General features: G+C 53.5%; 1 protein-coding gene across 9 annotated transcripts in view; it reads left to right on the top strand.

The window, feature by feature from the left end:
* Positions 1-668: 668 nt before the first annotated feature.
* Positions 669-19,041, top strand: part of Kifc3 (kinesin family member C3) — a 34,120-nt gene continuing 15,747 nt past the window's right edge. The window contains exons 1-5 of one of the 9 annotated variants that reach the window (XM_036187910.1): positions 669-836; positions 5,091-5,295; positions 8,053-8,195; positions 13,718-13,865; positions 16,301-16,482. In XM_036187910.1, the coding sequence (XP_036043803.1) occupies positions 5,130-5,295; positions 8,053-8,195; positions 13,718-13,865; positions 16,301-16,482 (639 nt within the window). In that variant the 5' untranslated portion in view covers positions 669-836; positions 5,091-5,129. The other 8 variants (XM_036187911.1, XM_036187913.1, XM_036187907.1 and 5 more) reach the window with 8 other exon arrangements.

Genomic DNA, 19,041 nt, shown 5'->3' with positions numbered 1-19,041 from the left:
CAAACTTTAATGATAGACAATAGAACCTCCAGTAAAGGAGATAGTATATGCTTCCAGCTGCGGGCTTATTGTCCTATTCTGGTACCAGGCACTCTTGGGGCCTACACCCATGTCCCTGTCTTGGTCCAGATTCTTGACTGTTGGATGTTTCAGCAGCAGCAGAAGGAATCGGGCCCATCTGAAGCTGCAGGCTCTCTAGAGTTCCCTCCTAGGCCATCCTTGCCAAGCCTGCATAGGCAGACCCCCACCGCTCTCAGGTTATCTGGGGACCATCAGCCTCTGCTGGATGGGCTCCTGCGCCACTTTCTCCTTCCGCACCCTCGAGTGGGCATACTGCGGCTGAAATAAATGCTTCTCTGTGTGGGAGACAAAGAACAGAGTGGTTCCTCTGGGTCAGCTGTCTCTTTTGGCTGGCTAGGCCTGCTCTCCCCCAGGCCTTTTCTGAGGCTCCCAGGCGCCCCAGGAGGAGCTTTTAAAGACAGATTGGGGGCTGTTATTCACTGAGCTGTTTGGCTAGAGCTTATGGGAATGTGTTACCTTAACAAACCCCAAGCAAGCTGCTCAAGATGCTCATTGGCTGGGGAGCAGGGGCGCAGCTGGAGAGGCAGTATGGCAGGCAGGGCGAAGAGAGAGTGAGTGTGTGCATGCCTGCATGGCAGAGCAGGTGAACGTGTGTGTATGTGCTTGACCTCGTGTGCAAGAGCATGTGTGAGTGTGCTAGAATGAGAAAATGTATTCTTAAGATGTGAGTCTGTGTGCCGGATGTGTGCGAATCTTAGCTGGAGTGCGTGAAACTTCTGCCCCTGGGTTAGGGGCGGAGTGCAAACCATTTAAGGGTGAGTGTAACGTTTCTCAATGTTAACACCTGGGTGTGAGTGAGAGGCCGGCGTTCCTGCGGGACCCGGCCAGGGCGAGTGTGCAGGCACGCAGTGTGTGCAGTGGAGGGTGTGAGCCCGCTCCGAAGGCGCAGGCAGGTGTGCCAGGGCGCGTGCACCAGAGGGTGTGCACGTAAGTTGTACCAGCCCGTGTTGGGGGTAGGAGTAGAGGGGGGCATGCGCCCGGGGCAGGCGCGTGCGCGAGAGTGCGCGTGCCCCCCTCCGGAGCTCGTTGCCATGGGAACGCGCCGCGGCCTGAGTTAATCATTTCCTGTGGAAAGTGCGGGAGGGGCGGGCGCGGGGCGGGCCGAGGAGGCGGCGGCGGCGGCGGCGGCGGCGGCGGCGTGGAGCTGCCTCGCGCGGGCGGGCCGGAGCGGGCCGAGCCCTGGGCTCTGCGGCGACGCTGGGATCCTGTCTCCGCTAGGCCGGTGAGTCGGGGTCCCGGCAGGCTAGGACCGGCCGGGCCGGGTTCCTCCCAGGCGCGCCTGGTGGGTGCCGCGCCCACCCTGCCCGGGGACCCCTCCGTCCCGATCCACCGCAGACTCGGCGACCGGGCCCCAGACACCCGGCTGTGCTTGGGGGTCCCACTGCGTCGTCCAGTCGGGACGTCCTCGCTGGGACCTAGGCTTGAGGGTGGCGCGGCCTCTGGGGTCTCGCCGCCTAGACCCGCTTCGGATTTCATTGGTGGGGACTGTGCAGAGCCTACCTGGGAGCTGCCTGTCAACCAGCGAGCCCCCTTCCCCCGCATGGGTCCCTCCCAGGAAGGCTGCAGTTTGGGCCCTCCCTCTGTGTCCCCGGGGTAGTTGCTTTCTCTGGCCAGGCCCGAGGTGGGGTGCGCCAGCCCCTAGGTTAGGAGGAAAGGCCTCAGAGATAACCCTCACAAGCTCAGCCGAGAATCAAGTCATTGACAGCTGCAGCTGAGGAATCCCTGCAGGGAGGGGGAGCCCAGAAGCTGTCTGTCCCCCTACAGCCTTTCTATTCCAAGTAACAGCGGAACTCTGGCTGATACAGTGAAAGGCCCGGTCCAGAGACAGTTTAAAGAGGAAGCTGGGTTTAGATTCTTAAGTACACCTGTCACCTCCCACCCTTTAATGCATGTCTCAAGCTTGGGCATTGGGACTACCCCAAGCTTCACCTTCTTTAGTGTCCGTCTGCCCCAGACTGGGTGAGTGCCCTTCCTAGCCTGGTAGGATTTTTCCCCGTGCCCTTGGCCAGAGAGAGTCATTTGCTAGGAATGCAGTCCCAGAACGGTTCTGTGTATTTGTGTGGCTGGACTTCAGGGCTTCAGGTAGTGAGTTCTGCTCTCTGTATGAACACCAGGGAGCAGAGAATTTGACATCTGGATTCCCCCAGAACACGTTCTTACCTAGGAGAACCAAGCTGTCTTCCAGCAGTGGTGCATAGGTGACTATGAAGTCTACTCCCCAGTCTTTGCACTGTCTCTGGTCCAGGACAGGGGGAGGGCAGCTCTACCAGGCTGGCTTAAACCCAGAGAGGCAAGCGCCCCTCCCCCAACCAGCCTCTGCATTCACCCACCCATGGGACAGTACACCAAAAGATAGCATCTGGAGCTCTCTGTACATGCCAGCACTTCATACGTGCATTGTCCGATGTTTATGCCAGTCCTGTGAAGGACATCTCTCACCACTTTACACATGGAGATAAGACCAAGACTGGGTGATTCATTCTCCTTGGTGGCGGGGCTAAGGCCTACCACTCTCATAGCTCTACCTGTGAATTCCAGATGAGTAGAGGTCCCAGGACCCTAAAATCAAACACATTGTATACGAGAGTATGTGCTTCTCTCTCGGCCTAGAACCCTGGGCTTGTTTGAGATTCCTGACCTCACATCAGGGTTTCCAGCTGCTAAATTCAGCTGCCTTTTCCTCTTGGAGATCTAGCCCACACCCTTCCTCTTTCTTCAGGCTGCCTCTCCAACTTCCCTTCCTGATAGCACAGAAATGATGGTCTCCTACCTCTGCCCCTGCTAGACTGAGCTGATGTCCCCTGGAACTCTCTGCCCTACATGGTCTTACCTGCAGAGGACGGTCCTCCCATCTTCCCCCGTTGGCCTGCAGGGTTGGCTTTATGCCCAGCTCTGGGCCAGGCTGCCTAGGGAGGGTGGTTGTGTCTTCTCCTCTTGCTTCTTCACCTTACACGCATGTCAGAGCATCAGCGGTGTGGGGCTACTCTCACATGGACCAGCCTTTGTTCCACATCCCTGTCCCCTTCCCGGTGGGTACCCCACATTGTCATCAATCAAGGAAGGAAGAGACCAGCCCCCCCCCCCCCCCCCCCCCCCCGTCTTCAGTACGTGGCCCTGTGAGCATCATATCTCAAGTCTTCAGTCTCCGTCCCAAGATTCTTGCTTATTTTTCTGCCTCTAAGATGCGTTGTTCCTGCCCCTGGCTGACCTCACATGCCACCTCTCCCCGTCTCAGCTCATCTCCTTCCCATCCTGGCTAAACTTCCCCCAAAGAAGGAAACAGCTGCCTCCTAGGCCCTCTCCAATTCCACGAGCCACTTAGAACTTGCTTTGCAGCCTAGGCTGGTCTGGAACTTGCAGCCTTTGAGTGCTGGGATGGTGGGTGTGAAGCCCACCCAGCTCTCTCTAGGGCTCTCTTTTACTTCGCCATGGCCACCTGACTATCCTACTTGCTCTCCAGCCACTTCTGAGGACTTTGTGTGTGCCCTGGGCCTCTCTGATCTCCCTCCTCCAGTCACTGTTTCCACCCCGACCCCCGCCCCAGCCCCCACCCCAGCCCTGTCCTTAATACTGCCTCCCCTTTTGGTCAGGCTTGCCGATTTCATCCTCACCTTTAGCAGTGGTGGCCTTTAGTTCTGAGTCTTGGTGGCTAGCCGGTCCTCCTTTCCAGGCTTTGGTTCGTGTGTGCATGTGTGTGCGTGCACGTGCACTTCAGGATACTCATGTAGTGAGCTATCGTGGAGCATGTGGGCACAGCTCTGTGAGCCCCTCACCCTCAGGGAGGCAGAGAGGGTGGGGGAGACAGACCCTGTTCCACACGTGTTCTTGCTGCCTGGCAGGCGTGGGGAAATGGAAAGTGGTCCACAGTCCAGGGAGCTCTGTAGCAAGTCCCTTGGGTGCCCAGCTCAATCTGCACACCAAACTCCGTGGTGCCTCTTTAAGCTGGCTTTGCTTCTGCAACTGGCCTCCACAAAAGTCTGGTCAGCATGTTCCTGAGGCTGCTCTGCACACAGTAGGTACTCAAGAAAGACTTTTGAGTGAGGAACATGGTGGGTCAAGAACAGCCTGAGCTACATACTGAGACGCTGTCTCAAATAACCAAACCCAAAACAGAAACTCCAAATCCAAAAAATTGTGCTTGAACTCTCTCCATTTGTCTACTTCCTATCCCGGCCCCATGCTCCTGGTGAACCTCTCTAGCCTCCCCTAACCTGTTTGTACTGTATAAGTTTGTGTTTGAGATAGGGTTTCACTGTGTAGCCCTGGCTGGCCTTGAACTCTGCCTCTGGAGTGCTGGGATTAAAGGCATGCACCGCCACTTCTGTAAACCTTTACCTAACATTGTGAAGGTTTGTTCTCTTCTGACTGGATGCTTGAGGATCCATTCTTTCCTAATCAGATGACTTCTGCTAGCTAGTACCCAGCACATAGTAGGCACTCGATAAATGGATTATGAAAGAATGAATGAAGGCCTGGCAGGGTGCCTGCCACACCCTCAATACTGAGTTACTTGAATGTGTGAATGAACTGGCTCTGAGAATTTGCTGGATGTAAACCCAGCTTGCCTCTGGCCCTGAGCCAGCCTCTTCTGAACCCCTCCTCAGTGAGATGCTAATACTCAGGAGTATTAGCTGCTGGGCCACTGGCTTGGGACACAGCCCGAAGGCTGAGACTTAAGCAGGCAGCTGGGTGCAATTAGAAAATGAGATGTCACAGAGGAAAAGGATTAAACTTACCACTGCTTGGAAGCATAGGCTGGGCGCTTCCTCCACACGGGGCTGCTACCCAGGGTGCCCCCTCGCAGATCTTCACAGTGAGTGGCAGACACTGGCCCATTTGGAAATGCCATAGTCAGTACCCCCTCCTGTGAGTCCAGGGTCCTTAGGGGTCGCTACACTTGGGGCTGCTATCCTAGGTGGCAGGGGACCCTTGTTTGCAGACCCTTCCAGACGGCACAGCATATGGGCTACTCACGCCTCTTAAACCCTTTCCCGTTCTTCTCGCCACAGGCTGCCCGGCACCCAGAAGAGGCTGCTGAGCCCCGGGCCATGGTCCCCTCTCGCAGGACGTGGAACTTGGGAGCCACGCCTTCACTGCGGGGCCTGTGGAGAGTGGGCCGGGTCCAGGAGCCCAAGCCTGGGATGGCTCGCCCCGCCCCAGCCAGCCCAGCCGCCCGCCCTTTCCCACACACCGGCCAGGGGAGATCGAGAACTGGTGAGTCCGCATTTTTAGAATGCCTCTTCTTTCCCCTTCCTTCCTCCAGATCCCAGAGATGAGACTGAGGTTTCTCGCGGTTCCTAAACTCAGTCAGAGCTGTCAGGTAATTACAGGGTAGCCAGCAGCTCAGAGCCGGCTGGGCGTGGAGCGCAGAGCAGCTCAGCGTCACCGGGTGCTCCTTCCCTGCGTCCAGCCGGGGAGGAGGAGAAGGCTGGAGCCGGTTAAACCTTAACAGTCCGCAGCACCGCGGCATTAGCTTCATTCCCGCCAGCCGAACCAGGTCAGGGACTCTGAGATCTCACTTGGGTGCTCTCTGATATCAGCTGGAGGTCGGTAAACAAGGTAGGTGAAGCCGCTGACCTCCTGGGTGCCCTGCTCAGCGCCGACACCTGATTCTGCCAGGCTGCCCTGGACAGGAGTGAGGAGCGAAGGCAGGCTGCTCGGTGTTGCCCAGCAGCCTTTGGGTGCCAGGCCCTGGGTTTTCGGTGTCAGCCAGCCAACGCTGCTTTCAAAGCGATCCTACCAGCAGGTCTATAGGGAGAGGGTCCTGGAGCCTGGGCCACGTCTGTACCCTAGGGAACTGTCAGCAGTCAGCTTTCTGGGTCATGTCCCAGGTGCTGAGACTGTCAAGGAGCCAGCGGCTCCTCTCTTCTGGGCAGGGGCTGGGTGTGGGGGTGAGGAGCTGTCTTGACCCTTTCCCCAGCTCTGTGTGGGCAGGTAGGCAGGGTGCCCTGGTTGTGTGGGAAGGCAGGGTTATCCAGGAGAGCTGCCTTCAGGGGCTTGCTACCTTTTTTGCTCATGACCTACCTGGAAAAGTGTTCAGATTACCAGCCTGGCCCCCTGGGCCATGAGACCATGGAGTCTAAGCCCCTCGGTACACAGAAGAGGGGGTACATGGAGGCTCAGAGAAGGCCGGTAACAGATTCCTACTGTCTTCCTTTCTAACTGTAACTCTGCCCATGGTAGCCAGGCAGTGCTCTGAAGCCCTGCAAGCTGCTTCTGTGATTGCCCGGGACTGGCCACCCCTTATACCCTGGGAGCCTTCAGGCAAAGCGGTGGCTCTGTGGGTCAGTCAAAGCTGGTGGTTTGAAAAGGGCCAGGGATGATGATCTCTACAAGGTTGTCCCCAGGGTCTGAATGTAATAGAGACGAGTATGACTTTTTTGGTAAAACAAAACAAAACATTTCATTTTAGAAAACTCACTAAGTTTTTCATCTACTTCGTGTGTGTGTGTGTGTGTGTGTGTGTGTGTGTGTGTGTGTGTGTGAATGAAATGAATACAGTGACTTTAGGGACTTCTAGCCACTTTATAAACTTAAGATACAGGTCCAGTGATCTCTTAGGAGTGTGACAGACAGGCACAGGCTTGGCACCTGTGAGTCCCAGTCAACAAGGGCACCTCAGCCCCCTGCCTATATCCCCTCTAGCCTTCCTGTCATCATGAGAGGGATAGTCAGGCGGGGCCTGGTTGGCACATGGGGTTTGAATATGAGCCCTGGGCAACACTCAGCATGCTGTCAACTATTCAGGGTCTCTGGTTTTCTGCCTGCCCAACCAGGGGAGTGTCGCCGCCTCCCTGGGTGGGTGTGAGGACGATTCCTTACCCTGCCTAAGTTCTCTTTGGTCCTCACCATGGGCTTATGCCCTCAGGATATTAGTTTACCCCAGGGTCCTGGCTGTGCTTTTTTGGTTTTTCGAGACAGGGTTTCTCTGTAGCTTTGGAGTCTGTCCTGGAACTCGCTCTGTAGACCAGGCTGGCTTCGAACTCACAGAGATCCACCTGCCTCTGCCTCCCAAGTGCTGGGATTACAGGCGTGTGCCACCACTGCCCAGCGCATTTTTTTTTTTTTTTAAAACACAGGGTCTTACTTACTATGGCTGCCTGGAACTCGCTTTGTAGACCGGGCTAGCTTTGAACTTACAGAAATCTGCCTGCCTCTGCCTTCTGAGTACTAGGAGTAAAAGCACACACCTGGTGAAAACGTTTCCGTTTATTGATTTAAAAAAATACTTATTGTTTTATTTTTAATTATGCTATGTGTTTTTTATCTGTGTGTAGTTAAATGCACTGTGTGAGAGCAGTTACCTACAGAGTTTAGAAGCATCCGATCCCTTGGAGCTGGACTCATAGGCAGTTGTGAACTACCCAGTGTGGGTGCTGGAACAAAACAGCATTTTTGCAAGAGCTCTATGTGCTCTGTGTCTGAGCCGTCTCTCCAGCTGTCTCCACCTTGGCCAGGCTGGAGGTGAGGGGAGGGTGTCCTTCCCCAGTAGAGGCCCCAGAGGATGTGCTTTAGCTGTTCCTGGGTATACTTCTAGAAACAGCAGGAACCAGGCCACCCAGTGTGGGTTTGGTCTTAATGAAGACCAGGGAGAAATTGCCACCTAGAGGCAGCCTGGGTAATAAAGCTGTGTCCCTGTGTACAGTTCACTCAGTGTCTCAGCTTCTTCTTGCTGCTCTCTGCAGAGGAGCTGATGAACAAGTGTGGACCCCAAAAGCCACTGTGGCAACTAGAGAGCCCCCAGTAGGGTCTTGGGTACCCTTCAGAGAAGAATCTCAGGGTCCCTTTTGGTAAGAAAATCAGGTAGCCCCAACCTGTCCCTACCGTGTTTCTGTGTAGAGAGAGCCTGTGAGGCCGCATGAAGCCCTGCTGGTCACACCTGGGCAGGTTGGAGGGAGCAAAAACTGAGCTCAGGTCCCTTTGGCCAGCAGCCAAGTATGTCATCTCACCTGTCTGTCTGTCCTGGAACAGGGCGTGGAAAGGACACCCTAACTGGTGGTGAGGAAGACTCCAGCACCCGAACTGCAGCTCGCCCGTCCCTGGCACAGTGTCGGGCCCTCAGTGTAGACTGGCCTGGCCCAAGGAGTCCACATAGACTCTACCTGACAGTTCAGGTAAGCGTGGGCCATCAGATGCAGGGCGAGGGTGAGTGTGGCCAGTGTGCTGGGTCCTCTGAGCTTGGGCAATTGGGTCTGGCAGGGAGAAGCACTGGGGACCTGCCAGGCTCCTGTTGGCTGGCTAGCTCTATGCAACCCACAGCCGAGAGCCTGCATGAATGCAAGAGGTTTCATTTCAGCTTATCTCAGGGAAGATCTCTTAGGAGGTGACAGGAGCTTTTCAGCCACACCCTGGTTGAGGTGGGAAGTGAGGCCTTTGCTAAGATGTGCGGGAGCTGGAGGAGATATTGGGAAAACAGGCCGGTTTGGGGGGAGCTGTTTATTCCTTCGTGGACAATGTCTGTGTTCCCTTGTTTGGAGAATCAAAGCTCAGGCCAGGCTGGGTATATGGCGCATGCCTTTAATCCTTTAAGGAGGCAGAGGCAGACAGATATCTTCTGGGAGCTTGAGCCCGGCCTGGTCTACAAAGCAAGTTTAAGGCCAGCCAGGGATACAGAGAGACTGTCTCACAAAAGGAAAAAAAAAGAGTCCAAAGGAAGATGGTGGGGAGATGGGGCGATTCTTTTCCTCTGCAGCTGTCATTGACTTTCAAAAGGCATACTTACTGTATATGGGGGGAGGCTTTGGCTGCAGAAATAATACAAAGAGATAGCAGTTTTTAGTCACTGCTGTTTTGTAACACTGGCTTTAGATCTCACGTCTCAACAGAAAGAAACTGTTTTGTATGGATTTTATAGACGAGGCCACGGAGGCTCAGAGCTCAGAGGCTCACTTGCTGCTGGTCACACAGTAGGCTGAGATCTGAACTACTACTGAACACAATTAGCTTGATTTCAATGGTGTAAAGAGGTGTTAATGGTGGTGGTGCTGCTGGTGGTGGTGGTGGTGCACGCCTTTGATCCCAGCACTCAGGAGGCAGAGTTCCAGGACAGCCTGGTCTACAATTCCAGGACAATTCCAGGACAGCCAGGGCTACAACCACCCCACCCTCCAAAAAAGCATCCAGATGGTGTAAAGAATCGACAGTATAATCCCTAGAAGCTGTATGCCCTCCTGGTCCTTCGGCAAGTCCACTGTGAGAGGTTCATCTTCACCCACACTCTTACTTATACTACCACCTGTTACGTGGTTTCTATTACATATTATTCTACAACATGCTGTTTCCCTCACAGTCATCTTGGAGATCCTACATGTCAGTCACAGAGCACCACCTCCATTCTCTTAACCACTGCATAACATTCCACTCGAGACTTTGCCATAAACTGTAATTGGGCTGTGTGTATAGTTTAGCATTAGAGCACTGGCCTGACATGCAGGAGGCCTTAGGTTCATCCTATCAACACCAAATGTCGATGGTGGTCGATAGTAAAGTCCTGTGTCTGCCTTGGGTGTTATCTGATTACAGTGAGCTCCTTTGATGTCCAAGAAGTTGTAACGTTAATATTTTACATTCATTGTGTATATGTGTGTGGGTGCTTGGGGTGGGTGAGTGCAGCACAGTGGGCCCGTGGAGGATAGAGAATAACTTGTAGGGTAGCTCCCCTTCCACTGTATAGGTTCTAGGGATGGGAACTCGGGCCATCAAGTGCCTTCATCCAGTGAGCCGCCTGGCTGGCCCACATTAGTTTGTTGTTTGCTTTGTTCTGAGACAAGCTGTCACTATTTAGCCCTGTCTGGCCTTAAACTCACAAAGATCTACCAACTCAGACTCCTAAGTGCTGGGAATAAAAGCATGTGCCACCATACCCAGCTGTATTAGCTTGGTATGGCATTTGTTTGTTTTAGATTTATTTTCATGTGTTTGAATGTTTGCCTACATATATGTATATGCACCATGTGCATACCTGTACCTGCTGCCTGAGGATGCCAGAAGTAATCAGATCCCTGTAACTACCATGTGGATGGTGGGAACCAAATCTAGGTTCTCTACAGCTCTTGGGTAGATCTGCTGACACTCCATGTCTAGGACTGGTTATCAACATGAATTCCCATATGGGTGCTAGGAACAGAACGCAGGCTCTCTACAAGAGCAGCAAGTGCTCTTAATTACTAAGCCATCTCTCCAGTGCCTCTGGCTTAGTCAGGGTTTCTATTATGTAACAAAACACCCTGACCAAAAGCAAGTTGGAGAGGAAAGGGTTTATTTGGCTTACACTTCAGCATTGCTGTTCATCACTGAAGGAAGTCAGGACAGGAACTCAAACAGGGCAGGGTCCCAAAGGCAGGAGCTGATGCAGAGGCCATGGAGGGGAGCTTTTTACTGGCTTGCTTCCCATGGCTTGCTCAACCCACCTTCTTATAGAACCCAGGATCAGCAGTCTAGGATGGCACCACCCACTGTGGGCTGGGCCCTCCCACATTGATCACTAAATGAAAAAATGCCTTGCAGCTGGATCTCAAGGAGGCATTTCCTCAGCTGAGGCTCCTTCCTCTGATGACTCTAGCTTATGTCAAGTTGACACACAAAACCACCCAGTACATCCTACATTAGTATATATTTTTAAGATTTATTTTTATTTTTATGTGTATGTGTGTTTGGTCACATATATGTCTGCTGCCTGTGGAGGCCAGAAGAGGGTACTGGATCTTCTCAGACTGGAGTTACTGATGGTCATGAGCCACCATGTGGGTGCTGGGAATTGAACCTGGGTCCTCTGGAAGAGCAGCCAGTGCTCTTAACTGCTGAGTGTCTCTTCAGCCCTCCTGCATTAGTGTATTAATATGTGTATTTGCTGAACAGATATTTATGGACTGGCTGCCTCTGCCAATGCACCTTAGCATAGGTGCAGGGATGCTGAGGAGGGAAACAGGGAAGATAGCCCAGCAGAGGCTCCGGAGAGTCACAATGGCCTCAGATGCATGAATACAAACGGGAACCCAGGAACACGACTTCAGAGGATGAAGTGCCAGAGTTACCTGGGGGTGTTGCCCAGATCCCCTCCTGGTCTTCTTTCTTTCTGCTTGTTAGACAAGGACTCCCTGGGTAGCCTGGGCTGGTGGGGAACCCAATGGCAGATACTCCTGCCTGTGTTCCTACGTGCTGTGGTGATAGGCATAAGCCACCATGTCTGGCCTTTCCTTGCAGCTTCGATGGCCTCATGCACACATCCTGCCCTTCTCGTAGCCACTGACGGAGCTGGGAAGAAGCAAGTGGGCTGGGTGCTGGGAAAACACACACCTTTGAGCCCTCCTCCCTCCTGGGCAGCTGCAACCCTGGGCTGCTGCTCTGGGCGGGACCCCAGGGGGGGATGGTGCTTCAGGCACCGCTCTGTTTCACTGTGTTTCTTGGTTCTTGTGAGATTCTCCTGGGAGCTGAACCGCCCTTGCTTCTTTCCTTTGTGAGGTCTGTGAGGAGAGCAGCTCTGGTGAGACAATAAATAGTTAAGGGTACCAGAGAGAAGTTAAATCTGGAGGCTGTGGTCAGGAGCTCAGCTGGGTGGTGGCCCTGTTCTTGAACTCTGATTATGGGGTGCTAGGCTGTGGCTGCTATGGAGGCCTGACCTCCATTCAGAAGCCAATAGGGACTGGCTCCCACGTTCATGTCCTTCCGGCCCCTGCCGAGCTCTGCCATGTTTATGGATATGGATGTGTGCCGGAGTGTGTCCCAAGCACGGTGAGTAGACCTGCAGGTCACAGAGTGACCTGCAGTCACTCCAGCCTTGCTCCAGCAACTACACTGTGAGCTGTACCCACAGAGGCAGTGCAGAAATTCCCAGCCCCGGGGGGACGTCTGTCCTTCCTGTGCTTTGGCCAGCAGCCCAGAAATAGTGTAACCTTTGCTCCTGTCTGAAGGCAAGTGGAAACTTCCAGCTGCTGCCGTCCCCGCCACCCCACCTCCCCCAACTTGGTTGGCGGGTGGGGACAAAATGAAGCGGAGGAGAGTTTTCCTAAATACGAAGAGAGGGAGAGAGGCCGAGGGCGTGGCTGACCAGGCACCTGCCCCCTGCCCTGGCTGCTTTTCACTCTTGTAGTTCTTTTGATTGGTGGTTGATGCTCAAAGAGTGGAGACTAGAGAAATCATAACCGGTCACAGCTGTCTCCGTGGTGCTTGTGGCATGCCAGGCACTGTGAGTGTGCTTTACTTGCAGCTGCCACCGAATTGCCCACTGGCACTAGAGGGCAGAGGTTAGGGGTTCTAGACTGATACAGTGGTGAGAAACAGCTACTGGTAAAAACACAGAATTTGTCCACAGCCGCACAGCACACAGGTGACACGCTGTCTCACTGGGCTTTGCCCTCCCTGTACTGAGCATTAAAGAAAATATATGTGGCAGCTGGCCTGGGGTGTTGGCACGCACCTTAAATTCCAGTAGTGAGGCGGGCGGTGGTGCACACGCCTTTAATCCCAGCACTCAGGAGGCAGAGGCAGGCAGATCTCTGTGAGTTTGAGGCCAGCCTGGGCTACAGAGTGAGTTCCAGGAAAGGAGCAAAGCTACACATGGAAACCCTGTCTCTAAAAGCCAAAAAAAGAAAAAAAAAATTGCAGTAGTGAGGAGGCAGAGGCAGATGGAGCTGTAAGTTCCAGGGCTACAGAGTGAGACCCCGTGTATAGAATAACACTTGACTTGAGAGGGCACAAAGACATATAAGCCTCTTCCCAGATCCCTCCATGGACAGAAACAAACCAAACCAAACTGTGTTGATAAGGTGAAAAATTCAAACCCCAGACGTCTCCAGAATGACCGGGAAGTCCCGGTCTGCTCTTCACCTTGACTTTTCTCCTGTTACGAAATTTATTTCCATGCCCCAAGTTTAAATTGCTTTTGTTTCTCTCTCAGTGGGTCTCTGTGTGCACACCCCACACCAAGCACACACAGCTGCTTGTGAGTTCTCCAGTTCATTTTCACGTGTATCTTGTGTATGACCCTCACATGGGGGCACACTTCCCACACTGTTCTGACCCTTGCTTGGTGTCTTTCTTTATGAGCTATGGGGGTTGTCTGAATGAAGCACCCCTTTCCGGCCCCTCCACTTGTCTGCTCTAGCCCAGCTACCTCTGCCTCAGTCCCTTGACCAGGACATGGGGTCACATTGCCCCTGAATAGCCCCAAGGGATAGAGCATGATGGAGGCAGGTCGGTCATTGTCCAGATGAACTCACGTGCAGCCTCCTAGTCCCGGGAATGCCATCCTTAGGTGGGAGGGCGTCTGCCAAGGTGTTGGTGCAGATCAGGACTGGATCATCGCCTATGATGATGTGAACCAGCTGCTCACATGCTGGTGACTCCTGCCCCGCAGAGCCTTCATGGACAGCAACAGCTTCATCCAGGGACCCTAGGCTCTTCGAACCTTTTTTACTGGTGTGGAGGCTGACTACTGTGGGGCCCGAGAATAAATCACCGCCATCCTCCTGTGGGATGTTAGTCTGGCTTCCCCGGATCCCAGGCAGGCCTCTTTGTCCACATCTCCATGGTGGAGATAATCTGCTGGGCCCTGGGACCAGATGCTCCCCATCCCGGGGCGAGGGTCCCTCCTCAGCACAGTCCCCTTCACGAGAGGATTCTGGTTGTGTCTTGGCAGCAGGCCCTGCAGGACAAGGGGTCCGAGAGCAAGAGTCAGGGGACTAAAGAAGACAAGCTCCTGAAGAGGCAGGCGCCGGCCCCCAGGCGGGACCGGGAGGCCCCAGAAGCTGGTGGCGCCGTGAATGTAGAAAACACAGGTAAAGGAGGTCAGTCCCACCATCGGCACACCTGGCTGAGCTGGTGCAGGATGCAGGCTCCTGGGGGTCCCAGCTGTCTGGTACTCTGCCCACAGCTGGAGGCGGCTCAGCCAGTCCGGGCACCTGACATGAACTTGAGACCCTGGACAGCCTCTTCCAGATTCAGGGACAGCCATGTGTCTGTCCTCTCTCTTGTCCTGTCCCTTGTCCCAGGGCCACTAGGGCTCCACCCAGTGATAAGAGACCTTGGCCACTGGAGGCTGGGGTTGGATTTCCTTTCTTTTTGTCTTTTCCAAGCACCCATCTAAAGCAGAGCCCAGGAGCAGCCTCCCAGACGCCACCGGTGCCTGCTGCAGGGGCCTGGCTGTGCTCTGGTCTGAGGATCTCGAGGGCAGGATTTGTTCCCGCCCTTCAGGCTGAGAAAACAGCCTGTGGTTCCATTATCCTCGGCCCCCTGTGGCACCTAGAGCTGACTCGTTTTAGAAGGTTCTCCAGGCTCATTTGCAGTCCTCTGGGTTTTCTGTAGTAAGTACAGGCCAGTGATCACAGAGAAAGAGCCTCCCAGGCAGCCTTGGGGCAAGGCCGGGAGTGTGGGGGAAAGGTGTCCCTATCCCAGAGTCTGTGTATCTGAACTTGCTGTGGTTCTTGGAGGAGTCTGGGCCAGTGCCTATTCCGGGTGAGCCCTGGTCTACCTAGATTCAGGCCTGGTATAAGGTCTGGCTCAGCAATGGGCAGCCAGGGTTTCAAAATGACCACCATCTGGCCAGCTAGGTAGGATAGGCCCAGAGGAGGAAGGCTAGGCCCTCCTAGCAATGAAGACTGGCACAGTAGCTGAGCCCTGGGCCCTGTGGTGGGTGCGCTTCTAGAAACTGACTTGTCAGGTGGTAGCGTCCTCAGCACAGGGCTTGTTCTGTTCAAGTGCCCTTGGGCCTCACCTCTCCTGACTTCTTCCCATTTTCAGACCTCCTTTAGGTTCTTCAAGAGTGTTTCTTGTACTACCCATGATTCTGCAGCTTCTGCTTAACTCCTGGCCCCCTACACAGGGTACCACGCTGAGGTCTGGGCCTCAGGGCCTCTCAGGACAGGAGCCTTGTCATGGATGACAGGCCTGCCGAGGCCTGTGATAGTCACCCACACCTGTGTTACCTATGGGATCCCAGCTTCTTTCCCAGGGCTGCTTTTGGGATTGGCACATTGTAATGTTTCACATAGGAAGAGCCTGCAGGGTCCCTCCCATGTGACTCAAGAGGCAAGACCAGCTCTCAGCAGCCGAGCCCAGCACATTCTGTCCGGCACCAATGCAGTCTGTGGCCATGCTGATCACATGTCACCCGTGGCAACCCCGTGTGCTGGCCTAGAAGCATCGGGCTGCCCTTACTGCCTCTAGAATAGATCACAGAGGCTGGGCCAGCCCTGTGTGACTTTCGTGCTGTGTCACATGCAGAGCCACACAGCTGGGGCCACTGGCCCAGCATGGATTGTTTAGCCCCAGCTCCCTGGAAGGAGAGGACACCAGCGCCACCCAAGGAGCAGAACGCCTAGCAGCTGCTGCCTCCCATTCCCCTGTGCTGCCCTGGGGCTTTGCAGAACTGTAGTCAAGGGTGCTATTGGTAGGGGTCAGACCCAGGAAGGCCCCTCACCTCTAGGAAAGCCAGAAGCTAAGGCCTCATCGAAGAGGGAGGCTCACCAGCTAGCACCAGCCCTCTGCCCTCCCAGACACTTTGCAAGACTGCTTGGGCTGCTGAGGGAGAGGGCAGATCCCTCTCTGGTCCCCCTGGACTGCTGCTGGCTCCTCAGTGTATAGGCCATGCTCATCTGTGGAACAAGCACTGACCCTCGATGCTTGTCCTGTGTCTCCCATTCTGATGACAGAACAGCAGGTGTAGGACAGGGAGGACTCAGGCTGAGGCCATCTGACTTGGTATTTGTCCCTTTCTCGCACATGTGTGGTCCCACGTGCAGACATCAACCTACAAGTACACCTGGTTGCCCCTGTCCCCTGCGCTGGTCTGTTAGTGCCCTGATTGGTTGCACTTGCACACTCTCCCCTTGCCCCTCCTGCATGCACAGGTGACCACTGTGACGCAGCACAAAGAGCCGTTTCTGAGTGAGCCTCCGTTCTTTCCCAGTGGAAGTTGCCTGGAGACTGGCCACCGAGAGGCCCTAGCCCTTTAGACCTGGAACACACCGCTTTGGAGGGAGTCAGGAAAAACTGCTTTCCAGGCCTTGGTTTAGGCAGTTTTGTCCCCAAAAGCTGCTGCTAAAGTGACTTCCCCAAGGCAGACTGGAGGTCCCCTGCGAACCCATTTTGCTGTAGCTTCCAGACCTTGTCCTAGCCCACCTGCTTGCATCTCTTCCCACTGATGGCGTGCTCTGTGACGGCCGTACCCCTCCTCCAGGCAGACCTCCACTGTCCTGCTCATCAGCCACTACTTTGCTTGTAGGTGGGCGGCTCTTTGGCATCGGGAGGTGCTCAAGCCTGTCGGGGTCACCAGGCCCAGACCCCGTGGTACATAGGACGGTGGAGGCCATGTCCCAGCTTCAGGAGGAGCTGGTGGTCCTTCGGGAAAGGCTGGCCCTCCATGACAGTGACCGGCAAGCCACAACTGCCCAACTGCAGAACCAGGTACCTGGGGAGGCAGGGACGAGCAGAGGCCCCTGCCCAAAGTGGAGCAGGTCAGAGGACATTGTTAGGGTACCTGGACCCCACTGAAAGTCAGGTGGTGACATTCTTCTGGTTTGGGAAGATGCTACAGGGTGAGGAGGTTCAAACTCAGGTTGTTGTACTTGGCAACAAGTGTCTTTAACACCTGAGCATCTTCCCAGACATAACATTTCCCCTTTAATTGATGACATCTATTTGCTTATTAAGTGTGGAAGTTGAAAGTGAAGCCTTTCTGGTGTCCCTAAATCCCCATTTGAAGGATCCTCAACCCACCCTCAGGCCTCAGATGACTTGGGAGTTAAAAATGGTACCTAACCTTTGCTCAGGTCTTATCTACGAACTATTTGATTACATATTTATAACAGTGTTCTCCAGGGATGGTTCCTGAAGCCCTGTACCTATGAGCTGCTCCCTGTAGGATCCAATCCTGTGGAGACATGGCCAAACTCCTGGGCCTGGAGTCGGGAGCAAACGCTGACTCTGGTAGTCCTCCTGAGCCCTGTGGCCCTGGGCTAGATAACTGCCAGTCTGCACCTTTTTCCCTTAACCTACAACAGAACCTGGATGTGCTGTGCCCTGTCACTGTGTACTGCACCGCGTCACGGGGCAGGTGGGAACCACAGACGTAGATCTGCCTGAGGCCATCTTGGCTGTAGGAGCATTATCTATCCTCTGAACTCCATCTTCTGATTTCTAGCCAACTGATGAGTGTGGCTTTGTTATCAGATGGGTCGGTGATAAGTGTGGACAAAAATTGATTATGAACTATGAAGTGTAGGGTTCCTGTGGCCTCTTGTCTCCCGGAACCTCACAGTGGGTTTTATTGTTGTTTTGTGTTGTTGGCTGTTGGTTTTGGTTTTGGTTTTTCTGAAGTAAGCTCTCAGTCTAGCCCGGTGTGCCGTGGAACTCCATAGTGGGCAGTGCCCACCTTCTGGGCACTGTGAATAAGACCGCTACTAACAACTATGTGCAGCTGTGCTTTAAGTGCCTGTTTTCGGTTCTTTGGAGTATATACCAGAATTGGAATTGCTGCGTCATGTAGGGTTTCATTGCTTACTTTTGTTTACTTATTGTTCAGACAGGGCTTTCTTTTCCTCTTTTTTAGACAGGATCTCACTATGTAGCTCTGGTTGGTCTGGAACTCCCTGTGTAGACTAGGTCGGCCTCAAACTGAAACTCATAGAGATTGTTCTCTCTCTCTCTGCCTTGCAAGTGCTGGGATTAAAGTTGTGTGCTACTGTGCCTCACTGGGACAGGATCTTGATATTGACTGCTGTTGACCTTGAGATGACCTCCTGCTTCCTGCCCCATGTACACTGGTATTACAGGTGTAAACCACATACCTGATTCAATTTGTTGTAATTATCATTATACTTTTTTTTCTTAGAGACTTGCTATGTAGCCCTGGCTGGCGTGGAACTCACTACTTAGACCAGTGTGGCCTTGAACTCAAGGCAATTATCGTGTCTCTTGTCTCCTGAGGGCTGAGGCTACAGGTGTTTACCCTGCCCCCAGGCCTAACTCAGGTTTTAGTTTTTAGTTTTCCCACAGTGGCTGCCCCATGTCCCATGTCCACCAGTGGTGCCCAGGGGTCTGGTGTCTCTGTCTCCTCACTGGCACTGATTGCACAGCCATTCCAGCGGTGTGCAGTGGTGGCTCGTTGTGGATTTTCGGTTCTTCGTTTTTTTCAGTCCAGGTGATTTGATTTCTGTTGTAGAAGAAGTCCTTTACTTCATCTGGATAGTAATCCATTCTCAGGTGATTGGTTTGCACATTTTCCTCCTTTCCTCCTTGCACACCTTTCTATTGGTGAAATTATTAAGGCCACTCCACGTAGTTAAAAGGGAGGTTTATTTTGTGGGGTAACTTACAAATGAAGGGATAGGTTGTAGGGTCTGGCAAAGGTATGGCGCAGTCTGGCGGTGTTCTCTGGAGAACTCTACTTGGTCTACCTCCAGCGTCCAGAGTCCGGGAACCAAGAGAGAACTCTCCTCTCGATCCTGGGTCTTCAGCTTCCTCCCTCCACCCCGCCTTGTGGGCGTGACCATTGCAGAAGCCTCTGTTTGGTGTCTTTTGTTTCAGGGATGAAAATCTGAAGCTTTATACCTGTGATTTTTTAAAATGTTTTATTTTTACTTTTTTTTATGTGTATGTGTGTTTTACCTGCACATGTGTCTGTGTACCACATGCATGCAGTACCTGCAGAAGCCGGAAGAGAGCATCAGATTCTCTGGGACTGGAGTTGTTCACAGCTGTCTTGTGGTCTCTGGGAGTCAAACCTGGGTCTCTGGAAGGAAGAGTAGCCAGTGCTTTAATTCTGCATCTTCTCTCCAGCCCTTATACTAGTGATTTTTGTTGACTTGTAGAAGTATGAAAGTTAATTTTTGTAAAGGCCACGTAACTATTTTTTTCTTTTACTCTTCATGTTTTGGGGATCGTATCAAAAAATCACTGCCACATTGAGTGTTTTTCTTCTATATTTTCTTTTGAGAGTTTTATTGTGTGATTTCTTTGACCCGT

This window comes from Onychomys torridus, chromosome 5 (assembly GCF_903995425.1).
Source record: "Onychomys torridus chromosome 5, mOncTor1.1, whole genome shotgun sequence".
NCBI lineage: Eukaryota > Metazoa > Chordata > Mammalia > Rodentia > Cricetidae > Onychomys > Onychomys torridus.
This window is presented reverse-complemented; position numbering and strand designations above follow the sequence as displayed.